General features: G+C 36.4%; 2 protein-coding genes across 5 annotated transcripts in view; both read right to left on the reverse strand.

Annotated features, from left to right (window-relative positions):
* LOC107699336 (SRSF protein kinase 1-like) overlaps nucleotides 1-10,095 on the reverse strand; it is a 68,553-nt gene extending 58,458 nt beyond the window's left edge. The window contains exons 1-2 of one of the 3 annotated variants that reach the window (XM_016500560.1): nucleotides 9,985-10,095; nucleotides 8,806-8,860 (exon numbers count right to left, since the gene is read on the reverse strand). In XM_016500560.1, the coding sequence (XP_016356046.1) occupies nucleotides 8,806-8,860; nucleotides 9,985-10,039 (110 nt within the window). In that variant the 5' untranslated portion in view covers nucleotides 10,040-10,095. Of the gene's footprint in view, nucleotides 1-5,654; nucleotides 5,861-8,805; nucleotides 8,861-9,984 lie in introns of those variants that run through there. The other 2 variants (XM_016500563.1, XM_016500562.1) reach the window with 2 other exon arrangements.
* Nucleotides 10,096-13,087: 2,992 nt separating this feature from the next.
* The window catches only part of mapk14b (mitogen-activated protein kinase 14b), a 37,520-nt gene continuing 25,187 nt past the window's right edge, over nucleotides 13,088-25,420 (reverse strand). Inside the window, exons 6-12 of one of the 2 annotated variants that reach the window (XM_016500565.1) lie at nucleotides 23,755-23,802; nucleotides 23,443-23,557; nucleotides 22,082-22,153; nucleotides 17,259-17,338; nucleotides 15,368-15,446; nucleotides 13,545-13,718; nucleotides 13,088-13,428 (exon numbers count right to left, since the gene is read on the reverse strand). In XM_016500565.1, the coding sequence (XP_016356051.1) occupies nucleotides 13,367-13,428; nucleotides 13,545-13,718; nucleotides 15,368-15,446; nucleotides 17,259-17,338; nucleotides 22,082-22,153; nucleotides 23,443-23,557; nucleotides 23,755-23,802 (630 nt within the window). In that variant the 3' untranslated portion in view covers nucleotides 13,088-13,366. Of the gene's footprint in view, nucleotides 13,429-13,544; nucleotides 13,719-15,367; nucleotides 15,447-17,258; nucleotides 17,339-17,821; nucleotides 17,902-22,081; nucleotides 22,154-23,442; nucleotides 23,558-23,754; nucleotides 23,803-25,420 lie in introns of both variants that reach the window. The other variant, XM_016500564.1, reaches the window with a different exon arrangement.

Raw genomic sequence — 25,420 nt, forward strand, 5'->3', positions numbered from 1 at the left:
GTTGAAACTTGTGAATCCATTAGAATCGTTAGAAGACAGAATCGCGATTCATATATGAACAGATTTTTACGTGCACCCCTAGTTTTCTCTTCCTCTTCTCTAAAGCAGCGCAGCATGGCCTCGCCCCCTTTGCTGCCTTTTCACGAGGGCGGGGTTTATCAGGGTTTGTGATGTCACGAACCCGGGAAGTAACTTGTTGTTGTCCCTACCAGCCGTTTTTGTAGGCATTAAACTGTCAGAATTTTAAAACATGATATCTCCGTTTGCATTGAACTTTCAGCTTCGTAACTTTGCAGATATTGTTTATGCTCAAACAGCAACATTACACACTAACTAACGTTAAAAAAGTGAAATCGCAATCAACCATCCCTTTAATATTGAGAACGATTTTTAGAACTATATCTTTATCGTTATCTTTATAGTTATCGTGCTTGGTGTGAACGAGCCTCAATTCATAGTAATAATATATGGCTCAAAACTTAAGCACCTTCTCAAAACAGTTCTGAAGCATGTTTTTGTTTGTTTGCTGACAGACACCAGTGTTTTCCACAGACTTGCAAATGCAAATTCATTCTCTGCCAGCAGGAGGTGCTGTTGGAGAGGGAGATATAGCTGTTTCCCCTGTAATGGCTGTAATCTAATAAGCGCTGCGCTCACAAACGCTACTTTATCAGGCATTACAGGAAAGACTAAATGAAAATGACATTGAATCTTTTCTGAAGGCGGTCGGTTCTTTTCAAAGATTCATTCATATAAAAACACCTGCGCTGCATTTTACCTATGGCCGATTCACAGCCGGGCCGATATACAGCCATATCTCACGTCTACGAGTGTGATATTGCTCATATAGATTCCATTTTCTGTCAAATTTAAACAAGATTAACCACTTAATTGTAGAAAAAAAAATTCAATTATTATTAAACAATAAAAAAAGGTACCATTGGGTACCAGCACCGAATTTCAGGTACCGATACCGGTAAAGTACTGGTTAAAATGTGAATGGTACCCAACCCTAACGAAGAGTGCTGTTTTTTTTTCCTCCAAAAATTAGCATGATTACAAATGTGATATAAATTTTTACAACAGTTCAATAAACAAGAAATTAAGAGATTAACATTTTAGACACCATATTTCCTGTTTTTGCTCTATTTCGACAAGAAAAATTATTCCAAACAAAGCCACAGCACTGTTTTGCGTTTCTGAGCAACATGACGGCGTTTCGTTCCTGAATTAATCAGTCACTTAACAGTGACTTGCTGCCACCTACTGGCAGTTTTGATTTCACATTTAAAGTATCTTTTCATTTTTCATTTTTATTTATTTATTTTTTTACATAATTTCAAATATAAGTATTCAACGTTTTATGTTCACAGTATTAAAACATTATATATGCATGTGTAACTGCAGGTTAAATGCATTCATGTCCTGCATTAAACAGTGTGTAAATGCATCTAAATGCCACTTCAGATGCAGTGTCTGTGTTTCCTCTGCATTGCAAAGATGAATTTTGTTGATACTGATTTCATTTGCTTGATAACAACCCAAAATGTCTTATTCTAATTGACTGATTAAATGTAAGAATTTGACTCAAATGATGCTGCACACTTTGAGGAAAAAATGGCTTAATTGTAAAAATGAGCATAAAAGGTAAAAAATCAATTTAAACATATTGGAAAATATAAATTTCTATCACTGCTGTGAACTGACCACCACACAGAATATGAAGAATATCAAAGTCAGCTGTCCACGGTAGTCCTTAAGACTACCAACACAATAACACAAGATCAGCACAATACCAGAGACACACAAAGCCTGTGGCAATTAGAGATGCACCGATCGATCGGCCAGGGATCGGAATCGGCCGATTTTCCTCATGATCGGCCCGGATCGGTCATTGGCCGGTCAGTCTCACTTTTCCGATTTCGAGCCGATCCGTTTTGTTACCAGCGGCACAGGCAATAACGTCAGCTGCGCATTCTCGCCGTCTTCTCTCCGACGACCCCTTCTCTCTCTCACACACACGTCTCATTCGCTCCGGTTAAATAGTGCTTGTATTGCGCATTATTTTAGTCATTCCCGCAGGTTTCGCGCTTATATCAAACGCGTGCGCTGCACCACTGATCTATATTAGTGGAGCGCACAATCCGCGCTCAGTCTCAAACAGCTTGTGAGCCACAAATACCAAAATGAGTGGCTAACTGCGTTAAAAAGTTCTAATACATACAAAATTATGTCAAAATGCCCGCCTTGGCGAGTATCCAGTTAAACACGGTCAGTTTTGGAACGATAAATAGTTGAGAAAGAGAATGCATGTTGTGTAACAGTATATTGGGTCCATGGATAAACTCTTAAAGGGACCGCAGTCCAATATTCCTACTGCTGTCTGGCATGTTAATCAAAGACCAAAAGACAAAGAAAATCATTTTCTGCTCTTGACTGAATACATTTTTATAACTTTAATGGTAAGCATTTTTATTTGTTCTTATTTTATTACTGACTTTTTACTTGTGGTTTTTTATAAAAATAAAACTTTGCATTGAAGAAAAGTAGATTTTTGTGTTTATATGCTGTCAATTATAGTTCTTAGAAAGAAAATCGGAATCTGCATGATAAACCTAGTAAGTTGTAAAAAATATTTGACATAGCCCCATAGTCACCATACAGGTCTTTTTACATACAAGAATGAAATAATTTAGTAGGAGGGTTGGGCATCGAAAAGCTATTCCAATTTCGGAAATCAGATCAGATGCATAAGGTCAGGAATCAAATTACTTATTATAAAATTATACATTTCGATTCTGCTTCTCGATTTCAGTATGCGCTTTTATTGTGATTTCAAAAGATTCAACTGCAAGAAGACGAAATAGAACTCATTTCTGCACTCGCGCATAGCAGGCTACCAGAAAGAAAGAAAAAAAACCTTAAAGTTTTTGCTCAGAATTCGTTTTTAATCCCTGCATGATTTTAGTCATACATGATAAATGTCAAATAGCGGCGGTTATCGATAAGATATTTTTGACATATCGCCCAGCCCTAGTATCGGCAGATCACACTAACGAAAAATCAGAAATCGGAATCGGCCAACAAAATTGCAATCGGTGCATCCCTATTTGTTGTCGATAAAATCCTAGAAAATATCGATATAATTTTGTGTCAATATCGCACACCCCTAGCTGCCAGCCGTTCCGCGCAATTGGCAGAGCTGAATGTAAAATAACACCACATACACCATCCTAACCCTCGCCAAAGAGGATCTCTCTCTCTCTGCGTTTAACCAAACCCAGATTAACTTAAATGGTTTACGAAAGAAATCTGTCAGTGTTCTTTTCATTTTCTCTCTTCTTCAGCCCTTTGCATTTCCCACGGTAGTTAGCTCCCGGTCACCTGTCAGCGGAAAGCAGTGACAGTGATTGACAGCTAATATTAACCAATCTAAAATCTGCATTAAAGTTAAGAATTTAAAGATGAAATATGTTAATATATAATTTGTAGTTGTGGTACTCAATTTTTGGTGGGTGCGCCTAAATTTTTGATGGTGCTCCTAACTTTTTGAAGTTGGGAGCACCAGTGCTACCAAGTAAAAAAAGTTAATTTCGAGCCCTGTAAACAAATCACACGTGCAAATGGCGGAGAGCTGAATGTAAAATAACACCACATACACCATCCTAACCCTCGCCAAAGAGGATCTCTCTCTCTCTGCGTTTAACCAAACCCAGATTAACTTAAATGGTTTACGAAAGAAATCTGTCAGTGTTCTTTTCATTTTCTCTCTTCTTCAGCCCTTTGCATTTCCCACGGTAGTTAGCTCCCGGTCACCTGTCAGCGGAAAGCAGTGACAGTGATTGACAGCTAATATTAACCAATCTAAAATCTGCATTAAAGTTAAGAATTTAAAGATGAAATATGTTAATATATAATTTGTAGTTGTGGTACTCAATTTTTGGTGGGTGCGCCTAAATTTTTGATGGTGCTCCTAACTTTTTGAAGTTGGGAGCACCAGTGCTACCAAGTAAAAAAAGTTAATTTCGAGCCCTGTAAACAAATCACACGTTAAATATATTTCCAGAAAAGATGCATGAACTACAACTACATCTTGTACAAACTTGTCTTATACATATTATATGTATAATAAAACAAGGAAAATTATTTAAAAATGCTCAAAAGTCAAGGTGATTCAAATTCAAAATGACTGAAGGTAGACCAGTAGACTTTTATTAACTATAAATGTTCTGTAAAAACAATGAACAGCAGCTTTCAGCCTGTCACCATGATGCAAACATGAAATATCAGATATACAGTAGTAGTTTTTTACAGTTTTTTTTTTATTCAATTGCGCTGCTTTTCCATTAATTTTCTATGTACGTTTGACTGTTGAGCTCGTGTCTCATGCATGAAACGGCATTCTATAAACGTGGCACTCAAGTTCAACTCCCATCTTCTTGCATTTTTTCCTATTCCACCGCCCGCGTCGCATCTTTGTCAACACAAAAGGGCATTCTGTGTGAATGGCGCCTAGCGATATATTCTACTTACGGTCCTTCACAGAGCGTGTCACACGTGAGCGGTAAATCACATGCGCTGACATGCGGTTGGATTGTTCTCTTCTCTTTACTGTTATCATTTGCATATTATGAAAGTGTCTAATTCTACCGTTAATAAAAATCACACTTCAATCAGTTAATCAAGGTCTTCAGGATCACTCGAAAGATCCAGGCAGGTTTGTTGGTATAATTTAAAGCTAAAATCTGCAGGAAGGTGGCCCTCCAAAAGCAGTACAGCCCTTTCCAAAAGAGTTCCAGTCATTCCTTCAATTTTTTCTTCCCATTTAATTGTCTTCTCCTCTTAAATTTTATTGCACAGAAAAGTACTAGCACACCTCTGCTCAACAAGCCGCATGATTTCAAGTATGATTCATGGGTGTTGAACAAGTTACATACCTAAATTTAACACTTAAGATTAGTGGCTCTTTCAAATTCCTAAGCAATACTAGCAGTGATTACTGGGAAGTACTCTGGCATCTTCAAATACAGATTTCAAGAGTTGCTCAGTCAAGTAACTCCAAACAGGAACCGCCCTGCTGCTAAACAGGCCAGTGCAGCATCCGCATGGTGCTCAGCTTCCCAAAACAGTGACCTGATTTGGTTTCATGCAGTCCATGCTGAGAGCCACATACTCTGCCATCTGCAGTCCTCCAGACCCCCTGTGCTGCAGTTGTGGAGGACACAGCTTACATAATGAGCATCCTCACAGCTAGGCAAATCTCAGCTCGGTGAACTGCGACACCAGCCCTTTTAAGTTTCCCAGCACTGCACCAGAACTTGTGCACAGTGACAGATAGGCTGTATACACCTGGGGAGACAACTTCCCCACTCGAGGAACACACAGGGTGCAGATACGAGAGTCCAATCTCACTTTTGCAGGATGCTTGACAGAACCGGGTGGTCAGCGAGTTTCATGCATGCATGCATCAGAGAGGTCTACAAGGATCTAACACAGGATCCTGCAAACCAGTCCCACTTACTCGTGCAAACACGCATCCCACAACGGCCTGATACTCCCCAAAGAGTCCCAACCCGAACGCATCAGCTGTCTGATTAAAATTGAATCCAGCATCAATAAGTCAGCAGTGCTACTTCAGCCACACACACACTCACTTGCACCTCAGACCGCTGGCGAGTTTCACCACGGCAGTGTTGAGTGAAGCAATCCAGTCCAGGAGCCACATGGCAGAGGAGGACAGCGCGGGGCAGGACGGTACGGTGCGAGCCACAGTTGAACCGCAGATGAGACTTTCTTTCTATCTCCCAGAGTGTGCCTGCCTGCTCTCTGCTCACTGGCCGCCTCAACACTACCGATCCGACACTAGTGAGCTGGAAAACAAGGCAGCGCAGGAGGGAGGGGAAGGGTAAGAGAAACAAGAGCCGAGGAGGAGGGTGATAAGTGAGTGAAAAACTCTCTCTCTCCTAACATGGTGAGGCGTAAATGCACCGCAGGAGGAGAGGGCACGATGACAGCCTTTGTAGAGAGGCTCACGGAGAATAGTCGTATACCCCGCCTCTCTTCTGCAGAAGGGCCGGGCTGAAGGTTCTGTCGCTCTGTCGTATTTCAAGGATGCAAGCGGACCCCAGAGGGCATGTTCCCTTCTGTTTGTGCTTCACCTGGGCATTCGGTAGATGAAAGAGTGTGTGTGAGGGAAAGAGAGAATAAAACGCATCAGGCTTGATGGCTGTCACAAAGCGCTGTTATGTAACAGCTCTCTTCAGGGCAGATGTGTGGCTATCCAGGGTTTAAGAGAGGAACACACACAAATACACTGTGTAGGTCTTCATAGTTTATCCATCATTTCGTCCCAGAAGTTCTGGGTGAATTTTAGTTAATGGAGTTAATGAGCTCCATTACATTTGGTTCTCTGATTCTTAAGCATTGGTTTGTTTTAATTTTGTTTTAAGACACAGACATAGGAAAAATTTGCCAAAAGTAGGGATGTAACGATTAACCGCGAGCCGGTTTAAAATCGATTCAAATATGTGACGATTCAAATCGGTTGAGATGCTAAACAAATCGCAATTCAATTAGGGGTAGGAGTTTATATGAATGTATGTGAGGGGAACTTACTGTCTTTAGAAAAGTTTAGATGGTATTTTTTCTTTTCCTCTTGCCTCTGTATAATGCATATTAAAGTTCATATGTGCAGCGCTGCTTTGTTTACAGTGGAAACCAAGGAAACGCTTTAAGCGCCACCTGCTGGCAGAGAGTGAATCTGCGTCTCATTCAGCTCGTCTGCTGTTTCTGTTTCATGCAGATATTTTTTATGTCAAACCATTCTGTTTTCGTTTCAAATTTCGAAATTATACGATGTAATTTAGATTAAAAACTGCTCATGTTTCATGTATGCAGCTTCTTTGTTTGGATCATGATTAAAATGCTGTGGTTGCCTCTAATTTTAAATGGAAAGAGCACAGACAAAGCCTTATTTTGTTTATATGAAGAGATTTATTTTGTGTTACTTATTTATTTGATTTGGGGCTTGTTTTAAAATTTCAATTTAGTTTTGTTATTTACATTTGCATTATATTTAAATTTTGTTGTTTAGCAGACGTTTTTATCCAAAGCGACTTACAAATGACCCCCACTGACTGTCGCTGTAAAGACAACAACAACAAAAAATGAAATATCTTCATTTAGGTTCTTCAGAAGTATGAACGTCATACAAGTTTGGAACGACATGAGGGTGAGTAAACAATGAGAGAATTTTATTTTCGGGTGAATTAACCTTTTAATCAAAATAAAACACTAAAAGTTCAAATTCTGCATTATCACATTCTGAGCCAGTCATATACTAATAAAACCATCCAGCACTGATACACAAATTAGCCTTGACTCCAGGGTGAAGCTGGATTCAAAGGACAGACTCTAAATAGTATATTACCACGTTTCCCAACTTTTTTTTTGTCTTATACAAGCTCAGATCCATCTGTAAGGCTCAAGTACTCCATCTACACAAACTAGAACTAATGATGATTTTATTTTAACCTAATTCAACCAATACCATAGGTGACTTTATAGGCTATATATTTAAGAATGTTCAATAAGCGAGCTACAACTCTCATCCACACAATTCAACAACAACAAAATATATAAAATACACATACTATTTTTAGTGATGCACCAAAAAAAGTTTTAATTTAGCTGAAAACCGAAATTGATTTATTTAACAATCAATTAATCAAAATGATTTAAAGGAACAGTTGACTCAAAAGTAAAAATTTGCTATACAATTTACTCACACAATTTAAATGCTTGTATACAAAACGTAATTGTATACAAGCATTTAAATTGCACACAAGCCAGTTTTTGTTTTGGATCAATCTGTTGCGTAGCGCTTAAGGGCATCAAAACTACATTTACTGTTGAATCTCAAAATAAAATTGACAGAAATTGAGCGGAGTTTCATATCAAAAGCAACAGCACACAAAGCTTATTGCAGTTATTAGATGGTAGGTGGCCGACAAATACTGTTTAGTGAAGCTTTGTTCAAGCATCACCATAGACTAAAAGATTGATCCTTAAGATTTAAGGACTGATATTGGTTCATCAGAACGGTTTAAAATAAAGAAATCAGTATTGCCAATCCAGTGTCCACACAGCTGACATGTGATGTATCCACACTGTGCACATGACAGTCAAAACTCACTATCTGAGAAGGACTAATTAACCATCACATTTTCAGTCAGTGATCTCAGCCCTCCATGAAGTATCTCCAATCGAGACACTTCATGATATAGTTAACACATTTGGGAATATTTCAAATAAAAAAGAAAAAATTAAATAAAACTTAAGCCTACTGCTGTGTGTCACATGACAAGCGTGACGAGTTTACACAAACACATCGATTCACTTCAGAATTCACTTTATTAACCCCCCGGAGCTGTGTAGAGCACTTTTTTTTATGATGGATGCAAGTTTTTGAGCTTCAAAATCTCGACCACTGTCATTAGAAAGCTTGGAAGACCCAGGACATTTTTAATATAATATTGTATTCGCCTGAAAGAAGAAAGTCACATACACCTATGATGGCTTGAGGGTGAGTAAATCATGGGGTAATTTTCATTTTTGGGTGAACTATCCCTATAATAAAGCTCCATGGAAATGCACTTTTTTGTAGATAAACTATCTCTCCATAGAGCACATTATTATTACCGTTTCCACTATTATAGCACTACCTAATGTTTTCGAATCATGTTCAGACCTCCTTTACAACTTCATACCAAACAATAAACCGAGCCCACACTCAAATTTACTCACTTTTTGCTGGGTTTCTTGGTTTTGGTTCTTTTCTTCCTCGCCTGAAGTGCAAGTACTGTTAAAAAACACATAAATAGTTTTATTTAGGCGCTTCTCGTAAATTATTTGGTAAAAACTAAACCTATTAATCTATAATACAGATAAAATTAATATCTCTTTTATGTTAAGAGACCGGTATTAGGACATTATGTCGCCACAAAACCACCATCAAAAGTTGGTAACTTAATCATAGTTTTCAAGATAATCAACATTACTACAGATGCAACAATGGTCACTTCATATGAGCGAAAACGGTCATCAACAATAGATTAGAACCAAAACGACAAAAAAAATATATAGGGTATATTTGAAAAGCTTATTATAGTTCCCATATTCCCTAAAAGTTCATTATGCTTTTACAGTAGACAGTAATGTGGCATTTAGGCGGTAACCGCTGTTGAAAAAAACAGCATATGCTGGTTAGGTATGTTTTGACGCTGGGATGCTGGTTTATGCTGGTCCTTTGCCAGCACATGACCAGCATAAACCAGCAAAAGGACCATCTTAAACCAGCAAAGGACCAGCATAAACCAGCAAAGCACCAGCATAAACCAGCAAAGGACCAGCGTCAAAATATACCTAACCAGCATATGCTGGTTTTTTCAACAGTGACATTAACCACATCGTCAACAAAATAGATTTTGGCGGCTTTATCAGTTTATGCTGATAGCATTTTGTTGACACACAAACAACAGTGAAAGTAGAATAAAACAAACACATTTATGATAAACATATCGTAATTCTTAAAGTCGAACGAAAACAATAGAACGTTCAGCTAGCAAAAGCTCACAAGAACGGGGCTGCAAGAAAACACATGAATATAACTACTACAACAAACAGCGATTACAATCAGAGGCACGCTAAAAAAGGCTCATACATAAACAACAATTGTCCGCGTTGCTGATAAACAGTGCAATATAAACAGATGTTGCTGAAAAGCCGCAGTGTTGTTAGGTTAGCAGCAGCAGCTAAACACACATGGGCTTTTGTCTCTATCAGCACACACTGGGAAACCTCACAGCGCTTAAATTCACAACACAGATATGATTCAGACTGGATGCTATGTTTACTTATATTTATATGTACGCTGTTGCAACAGATTGTTGTGGGGAACCGTAGTTAGCTCGTTTTGATGCTCACCTTTTCTCTCCATGCTGCTGCACCGGCGGCTAAGTGTGCTCAGATTAACTCGCATGTAACGGTCCGCGCATGCGCACAAAACTTCCCCAACAACAACTGAACTGAACAGTTACAGTGCGTCACACCCACATCACATGTACTTACATGAGTCCAGCAGAGAGAAGTTGTCACAAGGTTTTGTGTCAAGGCTGGTTTAATAGTTGTTGAGGGAACAAGGGACCATTCAGAGTAGACGCACACGCACACAGTTCATTTTGAAGATATCAACCTCAAATTTGGAACACAACTTTAAATGTATGCCTTTGATTTTCTCGCAGTTTTAGAGTAAAACATATTTTGTAAAATATTTAATGTCAAATTTAAAAAATAGTATTTTGTAAATTTTTATAACTTCTTTTTTTTTTAAAGACCAAACTGAAGTCGTGCTCCGAAGCATTCAAGATTTCCAACAGTTTAGGTTGAATATTTCATTGTCAGGTCTGTGGTTAACAGGCAATAAATGGATCATAACTATTCCATAAATGTAATTTACTACCATAAATCACCTAAAAAATAGAAATACATTATCGAACTAAAATATAATAATGATTTCAATGTGGAAAAAAAGGTCATTTTTGAACAAGTATAGCACCAGATGGTTAAATGCAGATACTGTATGTTGTGTGTGTGTGTTTAACAGTATTTCATAATTTTTCTCAAATCATTGTCAAATCAGTGCAGTTTCCTGTAAGAACGTACACAATGCAATCCCAAAATGCGCGCTATGCTGTTGGGGCATGTTGTCACAAACTGTCAAAATGTGTTCAGTTAATTGTAGCCTTTTTTCTTGTATCTTCCTCTGCATACATTTTTTACAGGTCTATCACATTATTTTACTCCATTGATGAGTTTACTGAGCTTTTGGTGTCACCAGAGGTGATTTTATAATGCCTCATATATTAAGAATTACGGTGTGGGTTGCGGTAATCTGCAATAGCCTACATATTATGTAACAAACTATTTCACACTTCAGACATTTTGAGTGTGTATTATGAGTAATTACCACTTGGTGGCAGTACATTTCTTAAAAAAAAAAATAGTGTGCACTGACGCAACTTTACATTTTAATTAGATAAGAACAGAAAACAATTTACTATTTTTGCGCAAAAGAAATACCAAATAATGAGTGTTGTGAAAAAGAATTGCCCTTATTCCTGTACAGCAGTGGTTGTTCACAGACCACATAACTTGTGTGTGACTGAAGAAAAACCGGCTATATGCACAAAAAGGACATACAATAATCTCTTTTCCATGAAAAACGGATCCCATGCGACAAAATGAAGTATAAACCACGTTTAATAGATTTTACAGCTGGATGCACCCCTGATTGACGCGTTTAGTGATTTTCCACTCGTCAGAAAACGGTAAATGTGCATACATACAAACAAACCAACACACCCCATCAACATATAACAATACATGCTCAACACAGAAAATATTTGCGGAATAAAATTAAGTGATAATATACAGTGAAAAGGAAAACACCCCTGTTGAAAAAACCAGCATATGCTGGTTTTTTCAACAGGGACGTTAAAAATAATCTTAAACAACTGATACAATAAATTAGATGCCGGCCGGCTCTGCTTTGAGAAAACACATTCCTGACGAGATGTTAAATTAACATCATCGTGCTCAACGGAAAAGCAGAATATTGGCTCAGGTTCTTTCACTTTTGCAAACATGAACTTTCTGGCCAAACGTCTTTCCCAGGGCAAGCGAAAATAAACAGGAACTATTTTATTGTGGACCATAATGCAACAGTTTCGCTCCTGGAGTTGTTCTGTTTATCAACTCGATCCCTATTGTAAACCAATTTCTCTTAATTTACATAAACAATACATTAATGAGGGGAGAAACTATGCTCTGGTGTAGCTAAAGCATCAGTTGCCCTTTAACACGGAGTGAAGGGAACAGCGAGCGTTTGAAGAACTGGCAGAAAATCAGGCAGATAACAAGGGTAAATCATACAAAAACATGTCCAAACCGCATTTCACCACAAATTCAAAAATAAAACGAAAATATTTGTACAGATAGTACAAAAAAAAAGAAGCATATCTTTAGAAACCTTTACATTTTGACTTGATTTTTGTTTAGTTTTTTTGCATTATGGTGATAAGCATTGTGTGAACAAATCGTTAATATATAAATAATAATATAAAAACATAATTATTGATTCTCAAATAATAGAAACATAATTATTGACTTTATGCAAAAAATATTTAAAACATATTTTACAATTTTTTTTTCTGATTTTGTAGTTCATGATTTGGCTGGCCATGTTCTGAAGAGGTTTCGTGAGATTCGCCCATAATATATTATATGTAAAAAAAGTTGTGAGTAATTTTACATTCTCACTTTAGCACTGACCACCACATGTTTTTTTCTAAATATTGCCCAATACATTTTCAGAACAAGCATATCTGCATTCATTCATGTAAACAGCATTACTGTTTGTGTCATCTATTATTGTCCGAGACAGACAGAGATGCAGTTGGCAGAAGAACACTGCGTCTATATATACTCTTCTGTTTACATTCTACACAGAGCACTAAATAATAATTACATCCTCTTTAGGTGACAGGATTCACTCTTTAGCTCGTTCACAAAACTGTTGGTGCACATTGTTATCATTTATGTACAGCAGTGCCATTTTATTTACATATCTAAAACTTCGTATTCTGACAGTACTTGAGTTTTTCTGCCCTCTATTTATTGTGTAGGCTACAAGTGGAGTCCGGAGGTAAATGTTTTGCTTCTCCAGAGAAAGAATATTAAACTTTGAGCTTAAAATGCTGTTTTGAATTTGACTGATTGTTTTTATATATATATATATATATATATACACACATTTATCTCTAATTTCAAGTGTTCTGTCCAAAAGAGTAGTTAAAGGGATAGTTCACCCAAAAATGAAAATGTTGTCATTTTCTCACCCTCAAGTTGTTCCAATCGTGTATGAGTGACCAAACAGTTGCTGGTAGCCATTGACTTCCAATATGGAAGTCAATGGCTACCAGCAACTGTTTGGTTACCAACATTCTTCAAAATATCTTCTTTTGTGTTCAACAGATGAAAGAACCTCATACAGGTTTAGAAAAACATGAGGCAAGTAAATGATGACAATATGTGGGCTTGAACTTACTGGGGCACAGGACACAAAACCTTACATTCTCTGTGTCCTTTTTTTTTAAAGTTTGCACTTTTCTTTTCCACTTATTTGACAGAGCGTTTATGAAGGCATGGATAAGCAGACTCAGAACACGGGGAAGCCAGCGCTTGATGATGGCAGGCACTTGAATGTCATTTTCATGTATGGATGAAGGTCCTGGAGGTGGAGCAGCCTTCATGACTCCATCTCGTCTCCGTCGGGAGGCTCGAAGCTGATCACCTCTTCATACGTGAGCCCTACGGACACACACTGACTGTTAAAAGTGCTGACAACAAGCGCAACCTGTTGCATCGCAGAGAGGTCGGTCAGTAAAATGTAATTTGTCTGCGAGATCTAAACGGTGCAGGCTTACGTTTCCACTCTTCGATGTCCAGTTCGCGGCTCTCGAAGCTCTGGTCGTAGGGCTCTGCCTCGGGCTCATCGTCCGGGTCGTGGTACTGGGAGAAGTACGGGTGCGCAAGAGCCTGTGACGCAGTAATCCGTTTATCTGTGTCCAGAACCAGCATCTTCTCCAGCAGGTCCACAGCTAAAACAGATAACGCAGGACAGGGCCTCAAAAAGCTATATTCGCAGCTAAATATGTTCATATATAAAAGAGCATATAAAAGATTTATACTGTGTGAGGAAAATATTGTGACATTATGAAAACATGTTTTTGTAAAACTATTTAAAAAAATTATATTATCAATTTAGATTTTTTTTTAGAGCTTATATACTGTCACTGTAACAAAAACTAATTAAACAATATTTTAGTACACTTTGATCATTTTTACTAATGGTTTTGAATGGTTTATGCTAAACAAGGCAGCATTTATTTGACCAAAAACACTGTAAAACAGTCATATTTTTAAATATTATTATAATTTAAAGAAACAGTTTTCTATTTGAATGTGTTTTAGAATATAATTTATTTCTGTGATCACAGCTGAATTTTCAGCATCATTACTCCAGTCTTCAGTGTCACATGATCCTTCAGAAATCATTCTAATATGCTGATTTGAAAAAAAAGCATTTATAATTAATAATTTATCATTGTTATTATAATCATCATCATCATCATCAATGTTGAAAACAGTTGTGCTGCATAATATTTTCATGAAAACCATATATTTTTTCAGGATTCTCTGAAGAATAGAAAGTTTCTGAATTATAAGAACATCATTTATTTTAAATAGAAATCTTTTGTAACTATGAACTACGGAAGAGGATTAGGGCCAAGCAATAATAAAAAAATAAAACCATCTCGAGATTAAAGTCGTTAAATTTCGAGAAAAAACTTTCTAAACTACTTTTTTCTCGTAATTTAATGAGTTTACTCTCAACATTTTATTTCGACTTTTTTCTCGAAATGTAATGAGTTCTTTCTTTTGCAATTTAACAACTTTTTTCTCGTTATTTAAAGAGTTTATTCTCAACATTTTTTGACTTTTTTCTCGAAATTTAACGAGTTTTTTATCGAAACATAACTTTATTCTCGAAATTTAATGAGTTTAATCTCGACATTTTATCTCGACTTTTTTATTGATATTTTACGAGTTTTTTCTCGAAATTTAATGAGTTTAATCTCGACATTTTATCTCGACTTTTTTCTTGATATTTTACGAGTTTTTTCTCTAAATTTAATGACTTTAATCTCGAGATGGTTTTATTTTTTTATTATTGTTTGGCCCTAATCCTCTTCTGTAATGAACACCTTTACTGTCACTTTTGATCAATTCAATGCATCCCTGCTGAAACTAAAGGTATTAACTAAATACATTTTTTTTAAACATACTGACCCCAAATGGTAGTATGTATAATTAAAAAAAAACATTTCCTTTATTTTTATATTTAATATAAAACTTTAAAATAGAAATCAGACTTGTTATTTATAGTAGTTATAAACTAAGGCTGTCAAAAATGATATAATTGTTATTAACATCATGATTTCTGACTAGAAATAATAAATTATTACATTAAACAATAAATCCCTTAAGTTAACATGTTAACTTTGACAGCCTTGAAAAAAAAAAAAAGAAAAAAAAGAAAGGTGACTCCCTGTCGGGGCCCTGGACCTGGATTTAAAATCGGCTGATGAGGTTAATCACATTATTGCTCAGCTCTTAAGTTACTGGAAGCATGGGCCGGTTCTGAAAGAAGTCTAGGTGATGTGAAAAAAAAAGCCAGAATTGTTACCCATTGGGTTTGCACCAATAAACACCTCTGCGAAGTTCCTCTTGGGCATATAAGTAAGGGAACTGATGTAGTTCCTGGCCTGTTGATTTAAAAAAACACACACACACACACACACACACACACACACATTAAAGGATCACATATAATTATTAAAGAGTCGAAATAAGGACAAAATCCAGGACAAAGTAAAGCAAACAAAGATGGCTAAGAAAAAAGCATTACAATATAGAGTGCTGCAAAGGATGGCATATTTTTGTAGGCCAAAACATGTGAAACAAATTAGCATGTTAGCACTTATGGTTCCATCGTCCTGAAGCCAATGGGTTTTTTGAATGGGCTTCTGGATAAATGCCTGAAATAAGCTCAAAATAATATATAATTATTGGGTTAATACAAGCTCAAGATATTTTCAGGTTTTATTCTTCAACATAAAATCCATCAGTAATACCCTGTGAATTTTGACTTGACTTGAAAAAGTTGGTTGATAACAAGTGGTTAAATGGGACTACAGAGGTTCTCAACGACATTAAACGCCATCTAGTCAACTTTCACAGCCTTGTTGTGTTAACTAAAACTTTCAGAGCAAATGTTTTTTAAATAAAGACTGAAAGTGTTTAATGGTGGTGATGTTGAAGTCATGCAATTGTGGTGAAGTTCATTTAGATTTTTACTTCTACCAATTGTATTTAAGCTTCAAAATTCATGAAAGTTGTGTTCATTTGTGAAGATTACGAACAAAACGTGTAACAATAATAAACTATTGTTGGTCACAAGGCTTATTTTCAGCAATAATCCAAAAGCCAATGGAAAAATCCTATTGGGTTTTTGTCGAGAGAAACTTCAGGACTGGCCTACAAAAATGTGTCATCGCTGCAGCGCTCTACTGAGATTAAGAATGATCTTAGCCTAAATTATTTTGTGCAAAATTAATCCATATGTGACTCTGGACCACAAAACCAGTCATAAGGGTCAATTTTTTGAAATTGAGATTTATAAATCATATGAAAGATGATGGAAATAAGCTTTCCATTGATGTATGGTTTGTTAGGATAAAACAATATTTGGCCGAGATACAACTATTTGAAAATCTGGAATCTGAGGGTGCAAAAAAATCAAAATACTGAGAAAATTGCCTTTAAAGTTGTCCAAATGAAGTCCTTAGCAATGCATATTACTAATCAGAAATTAATTTTTTATATATTTACAGTAGGAAATTTACAAAATATCTTCATGGAACATGATCTTTACTTAATAGCATAATGATTTATGGCATAAAAGAAAAATCGATAATTTTGACCCATACAATGTATTTTTGGTTACTGCTACAATATACCCCAGCGACTTAAGACTCCAGGGTCACATATTTAAAATATATAAATGCCATTGATATTTTATATCTAATGCAATGATCTTCACACTGTGGTTCAAATGTGCAAATATTTTTTGGGCCAATTTCTGTTCTTCCAAAAAACATCATATTCTTCTGGAATGTTAATCTCTATCTTGATCAATCTCTTTCAGTGTTTTCCAGTGGACCTCAAACAATACGCACCAGTGCTCCTGCATGTTAAACAAACATGGCTTTTGTTTACTGCATGGAACATTCACCGTTGCATGTTAGAGCTTAAGCAGTCGGAACTCACTGCATGCCTGTGTTTAAAACAAGTGGCGGTGTTTGTCTATAAGCTCAGCCTTGCAGTAAACCCTAGAACTGCAGTGGGTGGAAATTAGGTCAGACGTGTTGCAAACGAAAAGCAGGCAGTAGTTGGAAAAGAGGGAGTTTGGAAAAAAATAAAACGACCCATGCAAATAGAAAAGAGTCTCATGGGGAAACGTAGTCACTCGTTTTCAGAGCGGCCCGGGTCTGGAGGATTTTCTGCGACATTCTCACCTCGTGGCTCGGCATCCTGCTTATTAGAGAGGCCGGCGGGGTTCCCGTCAGTCGCATTATCTGCTGAAGCTGGTTTATATCTTGGGGAACCCAGGTCAAGGGGTGTACGATAAAATACACTCACAAATATGAGTGGGAAAACAGGAAAACAATGCGACCAACCGGTTTGGCTTTACATCGCGGCTTGATGCCGAGAAGGGGAAAAACAGGACAGGAAGAAGAGGAGGAGCAACACATATGCACTCTATGTTAGATAAGACCCATGCATACCATGTGAATCAGTCTAGTGTTGATAAAGACACAGGAAGTGCAGGACGCAGAAGAGCGAGCATTGAGAAAGCCATTGCTATACCCTCGTAAGCGTGGGCTGATTTTGCAAAATCATCTGCCTACTACTGCCTATTTTAAGATGATTGCATAACTAGTAGTTCATGCAAGTGAATAAGGAATGGGAAAAAATGATGCGACATGAGTGACCGGGGTGACTGAAGCAAGCAGAAAGGATTGCCAGGTCGTCATTGCGACACAGAGAGAGCCAAACTCAGGCAGAACAGAAAACTCACAGACTCTGAAGAGATTTTCATCAAGAGCTCTGGATCTGGGGTTCCGACGAGCATCAAGATAAGCTTCAACTGATCAATATCTTTAAGAGCAAAATAAAGGAAAATGCAGGGAATGGGGTGACTATGAAAGCAGGGACTGGGGAAAAGGAAAACAAAAACAATAATAAAAGTTTTTTTTAACAAAAGAATAAAAACAGCACAGGAAAATGGGATAAAGGAAGAAATAAAACTTAGCCATGATTGGTTCAAAGCCAACATGCACTCTGCAAAAACAATGTATGGAGCTCACAACACTTCTCAGGTTCCTCTATTGCAGTGGTTCCCAACCCTGGTCCTGGAGGCACCCCAACACTACAAGTTTTGCATGTCTCCTTAATCAAACACACCTGATTCAGGTCATCAGCTCATTAGTAGAGACTTCAAGACCTGAAATTGGTGCGTCAGAGAAAGGAGACATGCAAAATGTGCAGTGTTGGGGTGCCTCCAGGACCAGTGTTGGGAACCACTGCTCTTGTTTCACTGAGTGAGTTGGCAGAGCAGATGTAAGCTAGCAAATTTACCCGACTGAAGTACACTTGCAGAAGACAAGATCTGACTTAATGCAACAACGTGTCAGGCAGATGTGTTTTGTAGAACTGTACATGACACTGACCACATTTGCATGCACATTTACTGATTAAGGTTCATATTTGGGTTAAGCTATTATTCTGAGAAAGCTATTGTTCAATGAAGACGACAACGAAAAATATTCGTGAACAAATAATTCTTCTGTGACTAAGACGAGACGTTGATGAGCTAAAACTAATATCTGATGATAAAAACTATGACGAAATGTATGCCGTGTCTTCGTTAACAAGAACATTAATTGTCAACAAGACCAAAAAAATTGTCATCATTTATTCAAGTTTTTCCAAATTCAATCCTCGATTCAAATTTCTCATAAGCTTAATTTATTTGGTCTAAAGAGTGAAGAATTAATGACTATTTTTGTTTGAAGACTACATATAAAATAGCTACCAAAAAAAATGTCCGTAACTGCAGTTTGACGAAAAGTAATGACTAAAAGTTGAAAAAATGCAATGACTTTTCATTGACAAACTATTAAAGACTCAAATGACTAAAATGTGACTAAGACTATTAAGCATTTTTGTCTCAAGATAAAGTATTTTTTTGTCAAAATTAACACTGGTTTACATGTACAGAAGAGACTTATTTAAAAAATAAATAAATAAAAAGTTTATTCCTATCTTCAAAAGTGTATTTCATCAATTAATTTTTCCGAACCCTACAGTAATATCACCAAGAATTACCTTTCCTCGAGACATAACACATAAAAGCGAAATTATGTTCAGATTTGGAGGATATTTACATGATTTTACATGAAAAAATGTTTACATGATCCAAATTGTAATGAATTCATGCAGATTTCTAGAAACCAAAATATTGGCTTAACCTCATTATGGTTAATGCATTTATATTAAGTTTACAAAAATGACATAAAAGCGAAATTATGTTCAGATTTGGAGGATATTCCAAAAATAAAAATGTTTACATGATCCAAATTGTAATGAATTCATGCAGATTTCTAGAAACCAAAATATTGGCTTAACCTCATTATGGTTAATGCATTTATATTAAGTTTACAAAAATGTAATATTCTTACATTATCGAAACATGTCCGCTAGCATAATCAGAATACAACCAAATTCTGATTTATATAGGAATATTCTTATGCCTGTAAATGCAGGCAGTGAAAACGTGTGAATATGTGTAACAAGTGAATGTGACAGGCAGGTGTGAGCTACAGCAAAGTGGCCTAGTTCTACACTCATGTGCAGATCCACACTGACTTCTGCTCAAATCTGGCAAAGGCGGATGTTAGTAAAAATCACAAACAATCATCAAAAAAGATGAGTCAAAAGTTGACTGAAAAGTGTTTGCAAGCAAGTAGATGACAGATTGGGGTAGTTCATTCATGCCGTCAGAAACATGCTTAAATGCAGCAAGTCAACATTTAGCCATTACATGCAAGATTTAGTGCATCAAAGTATACAGTGCGCACTTTAAAATCTTTTTTGTAGATTTAAAGGCATAGTGTAGCCAAAAATGATCATTTACTCACTCTCATGCTGTTCCAAACTTGTATGAATTTCATGCAACACAAAAGGAGATATTTTGGAGAACGTATAAGCTGCTCATTTCTTTACAATGAAAGTAAATGGACACAGGGGCTGTCAGGCTCCAAAAATGACAACCAAAAAAAGGTCCATATGATTTGCTATATCCCAAGTCTTCTAAAATCATATGATAGCTTGTGTGAGAAACAGAGTGAAGTTTAAATTGTTATTTGCTGAAAAGCTTTCCCTCAGCTGTACTAATTCTCTTGTGGAAACACACTGTGCATTTGTGAATGTGCCACCAATAACTCAAACACAAATAGAGTTTTAAACTCTGATTTATAGCTGGATTGCTCATGACTACTGCCGTCAAATGATTAATCACGATTAATCACATCCAAAATAAAAGTTTTTGTTTACATAATATATGTGTGTGTACTGTGTATATTTATTATGTATATATAAATACACACGCATGCATGTATATATATATTAAAAAAAATATTATATATATACTGTATTATATATATTATAAAATATTTTATATATTAAATGTTTGTATATGATATAATTTATATGAACAAATATATACATGTAAATATTTTCAAAATATATGCTGTATGTGTGTCTTTATATATGCATAATAAATATACAAAGTACACACACATATATTATGTAAACAAAACCCTTTATTTTTGGATGCGATTAATCGTTTGACAGCACTACTCATGACATCACAAAAAGTGTAGCCACCGCGCTGCCATGTAGGAATTTCCTAGTATTCCAAACATTCTATTGAGTTAATAGGAAATTGTATATTTTTAATGAGAAAATCACCTAAAGAGTGAGCGTTTTTATATCAGAAGCACATTCTTACAACGCAAACGTCCTAAGCATGTAAATGGTGATTTGTTTAATGTTGGGAATTTCCTCTGCATATTAAAAAATGTTAACAGCATGCATTGAAGCATGACGTTATGATTTAAATACTGGTTAAATTAATAATTAATTCAATGTATACATATTACTTTGCGCACAAAAAGTATTCTCGTAGCTTCATAAAATTACGGTTAAACACCTGATGTCACATGGATTATTTTAATGATCTCCTTGCTATGTTTCTGTGCCTTGATCGTGTTAGGATCCTTGCTGTCTATGGGAGTGTCAGAATGCTCTCAGATTTCATCAAAAATATCTTAATTTGTGTTCCGAAGATGAACGAAGGTCTTACGGGTTTGGAACGACATGAGGGTGAGTAATTAATGACAGAATTTTCATTTTTGGGTGAACTCTCCCTTTAAGGTCAAGGTTATATCCCTGTCAGTCAATGATGCCCTCTGCTGTTAGGGAAGAGTAATATGGCCACTTGAACACTTCTGGTGGCATCACCGCCTGTAGGCAGTTTAGAACACAATGAGTCGGTAACACTTTATTTTAAGGTGTCCTTGTTACACCATGTTACATATACTTACTATTATAATAACAATAAATTATGCATAATTACATGCAATTAACCCTAAACCAAAACCTCATCCTAACACTAATCATATAGTAAGTACATGTAGTTAATTAATATTACTCAGTACTTAAATGTATAATTACACTGTAACAAGAACACCACGCATACAAAAAGACAAATGCACACAGAAAGCAGATAATCTGCATGTCTTGGCAACCAAGCAACTGCTTTATCCTAATCTAATTTTTCACAGGCTTCCTTGAAATGCAGATCACACTTCCTCTCTCTAAAGGCTAGGACCCTGTTTAATGTGTTCTGAATGTATGAGTGCGTTGTATTTTTCACAGGGGGGTTGATTCGACGACCTCGCTCACTAGAACAGAAGCAGCAAATCATTAAGATTCCCAGAGCGGCGCATGCTGTGCTTTGTCCTTTAAGATTGAGCAAAGTTCATGTTTTTTGTCAACAGGACCATCAGGCAGTGTGACTCACTGGGAGGCAGCGGGAACGACTCTAGCTGACTCATTCCTCTCAGGATCGCTGCCTCTCTATGAATTAGTCTTTTTCACACTTGCAGAGAGGGAGGGAGGGATCGGGCAATGCATGCCAAAAATGTCACACAACTAAAGGGTATTTCCAGAAAGAGAGATTTGGGGCAGGGGTTGAATGAAGGGGAAAGGATACGATCAGTGCCGGGAAACAGGGTCCGTCCTGTGAGGAGCTCAGCCATTATGCAGCCCACCGACCAGATGTCCACTACAACAAAAAACAACAACCCTCTTCTTATTCACTGAAACAACATACATTCTGTTAAAGACTAAATGATATTCATTTTCTTAAAGGGATAGTTCACCCCAAAATTAAAACTGTTATAATTTACTCATCCTCATGTTGTTCTAAACCTGTATGAGTTTCTTTCTTAAGTTGAACACAAAAGTAGATAATTTGAAGAATGAGGATAATCAAACAAGTTGATCGTGCCCATTGACGTTCAGAGTATTTCTTTCACCATGGAAGTCAATGGGGGCCAACAACTGTTGGGTTCTTCAAAATATCTCTTTTGGTGTTCAGCTTTTCCATACAGGTTTGGAACGATTCATTTTTGGGTGAACTATTCCTTTAAATGCCCTTAGTCTTACTGTGTAAAGTTAATCAGCGTATGTTATTTAAAAAAGTAGGGAAACAACAAGTGGGGAATAATGGACAATGGAACATTGCATTATTAAAAAATATGCAAATTTAAGGTGAATCAGCTGCAAAGTGCATTTATTTTCAACTATTCATATACTATTATTCATATGGCATTATAGTATTTATACGCTATTATTTTTGTATTTTCAGTTTTCATTTAAATTTTAGTTTGTTTTAATATTTCGTTGTTCTTTTTCATTTTTCATTTCATTTCTACATTATAGCTTTAATTTATTTATATTTCAGTTTTAGTAATATTAGAACTTCCAAGGCAACATTTCTTTTTTCCACAAGCTTCACAAAAGTTATTACAAAGTTGCATATCTAATTATTTATTTATTTATTTAACAATGTCAAGTTTTCATCCCAAACAGAACACATTAACCCAAACGTAAACTATTAACTTGTCAAAAAGAAGGTGATATGCATCTGTAATACGATCTACAAACAGAAAAAATGTACAGCTGTGCAAGAAAATGTATAAATGTGTATCAACCAATCAGAATCAAGACATTTAACAATAAGAATTTACCCAATAAATAGAAGAAAAAAAAAAAAAATGATACAATATTGTGGTATGAAGTATAAGCATTTTTGCTAATGTGACTAAGACTGTATGAGCTGGAAAAAAATAATACTAACCAATAACACTGCCCATTTTTAAATATTCAATCATATGAATATATTAAATCCCATCCTACATTATTTCCAGCTGAATATTCTTTTTTAGCCAGTTAAGTGAGTTGAGAATGCTGTTTCATGTTGTCGTCAAATATAAAAATGTAAAAATTGAATATAAAACAAAAGCTGTTTTACTCATTAACACACAAGTGAGGATTCTGGCTAATGCTGACCTGTCATGTTGTAGTGCATCCAGTTGAGCATGATCTCTGGGGCACGGTACCATCGGGTGGCAACGTATCCCGTCATTTCATCATCAGTCAGCCGGGCCAGTCCAAAGTCCAGAATCTGAGCACAGATATCAGAGTAAGCATTAGCCATAAACTACAGTTATCAGCGCTCATATTACACTGTGTGCCTCACTGTTTGCCCGACTATAAACCCACTGTTGGTCAACAGAAGATAATAATAACAGATGTGACGGTGGAAAAAGCATCAGATGATGATGGCAGAGATCTTGGCAATCAGTGCAAGCTTGCACTCACCTTAAGTTCACAGTCTTCATTTACAGCCAAGTTACTGGGTTTAAGATCCTGTATTATGGGAAAAGATGAACAGATAGATAGTGTAAGTGAGAATTACTTTGAATTTGCATAATTTTTTAATACAAATGGTCTTCATGCACTAATAAAAGTCATCCTGTGCAGCTAAAATCATGTCACGGCAAGAAATAACCTTAATTATAAACTATAACGGTGTTTACGCAAAGCAGTGGCGCAGAGGAGACCGTAAAACCAAATCTGCACAAATCCTGCAATAAAACTCACATTCCATACTAATGAGAAAAACCATTTTCGGACTGACATCTGAACGTTTCAGTCAAATCGGTCTAAAATTCTTAATGCCTTTCCATCCCTACACATCTTAAAGCAGCACTATGTAACTTTTTCTGTGTTCAAATTTTGCAAAATGTATATAATGAGCGAGTACATCATGAATTCATCTTCCAAACCGCGTTTTTGTCTTATTCCGAATCACTACGGTACACTGTGTAAGTGAGAATTACTTTGAATTTGCATAATTTTTTAATACAAATGGTCTTCATGCACTAATAAAAGTCATCCTGTGGAGCTAAAATCATGTCACGGCAAGAAATAACCTTAATTATAAACTATAACGGTGTTTACGCAAAGCAGTGGCACAGAGGAGACCGTAAAACCAAATCTGCACAAATCCTGCAATAAAACTCACATTCCATACTAATGAGAAAAACCATTTTCGGACTGACATCTGAACGTTTCAGTCAAATCGGTCTAAAATTCTTAATGCCTTTCCATCCCTACACATCTTAAAGCAGCACTATGTAACTTTTTCTGTGTTCAAATTTTGCAAAATGTATATAATGAGCGAGTACATCATGAATTCATCTTCCAAACTGCGTTTTTGTCTTATTCCGAATCACTACGGTACACTTATAAGTACTTATATTTGGACTATTGTAGCCTGGTCGGGTCGTCACCGCTGCGGAGTAACACATACCTGCGTGAATCGCCATAGACATAAACTTAGAGAAGTAGCTCCAGTTGGAATGTTCTTCCGCGGGATGTGTGCAGTTCTGTTTATTAACCGCTAGAGCGCCAAAAGTTACATAGTGCTGCTTTAAAGGAACAGTTCGCCAAAAATGAAAATTAGCTGAAAAATGACTCACCCTCAGGCCATCCAAGATGTAGATGAGCTTGTTTCTTCATCAGAATAGATTTGGAGGAATGTAGTATTACATAATTTGCTATGCAATGGATCCTCTGCAGTGAATGGGTGCCGTCAGCATGAGAGTCCAAACAGCTGATAAAAACATCACAATAATCCACAAGTAAACCACACCACTCCGGTCCATCAGTTAACATCTTGTGAAGTGAATAGATGTGTTTGTAAGAAGCAAATCAAGTGTTTTTTTTTTAACTTTAAACCGTTGCTTCCAGGAATAGTCATCTCGTCTGAATCAAGAGTGAAATATGCACAGATCAAGCACTGCTCAGAAGCAAAAACAGCTCTAAACAAATGTCTATGTATTTTGATGAGAGGGACAACAGGGGATGGATTTTTAACTGGAGGAAGAGTTACATAATGACATAATGGATTATTCAATTCAATTCAAGTTTATTTGTATAGCGCTTTTCACGATACAAATCGTTGCAAAGCAACTTTACAGCA

This window comes from Sinocyclocheilus anshuiensis, unplaced genomic scaffold (genome assembly GCF_001515605.1).
Source record: "Sinocyclocheilus anshuiensis isolate Anshui unplaced genomic scaffold, SAMN03320099.WGS_v1.1 scaffold42, whole genome shotgun sequence".
NCBI lineage: Eukaryota > Metazoa > Chordata > Actinopteri > Cypriniformes > Cyprinidae > Sinocyclocheilus > Sinocyclocheilus anshuiensis.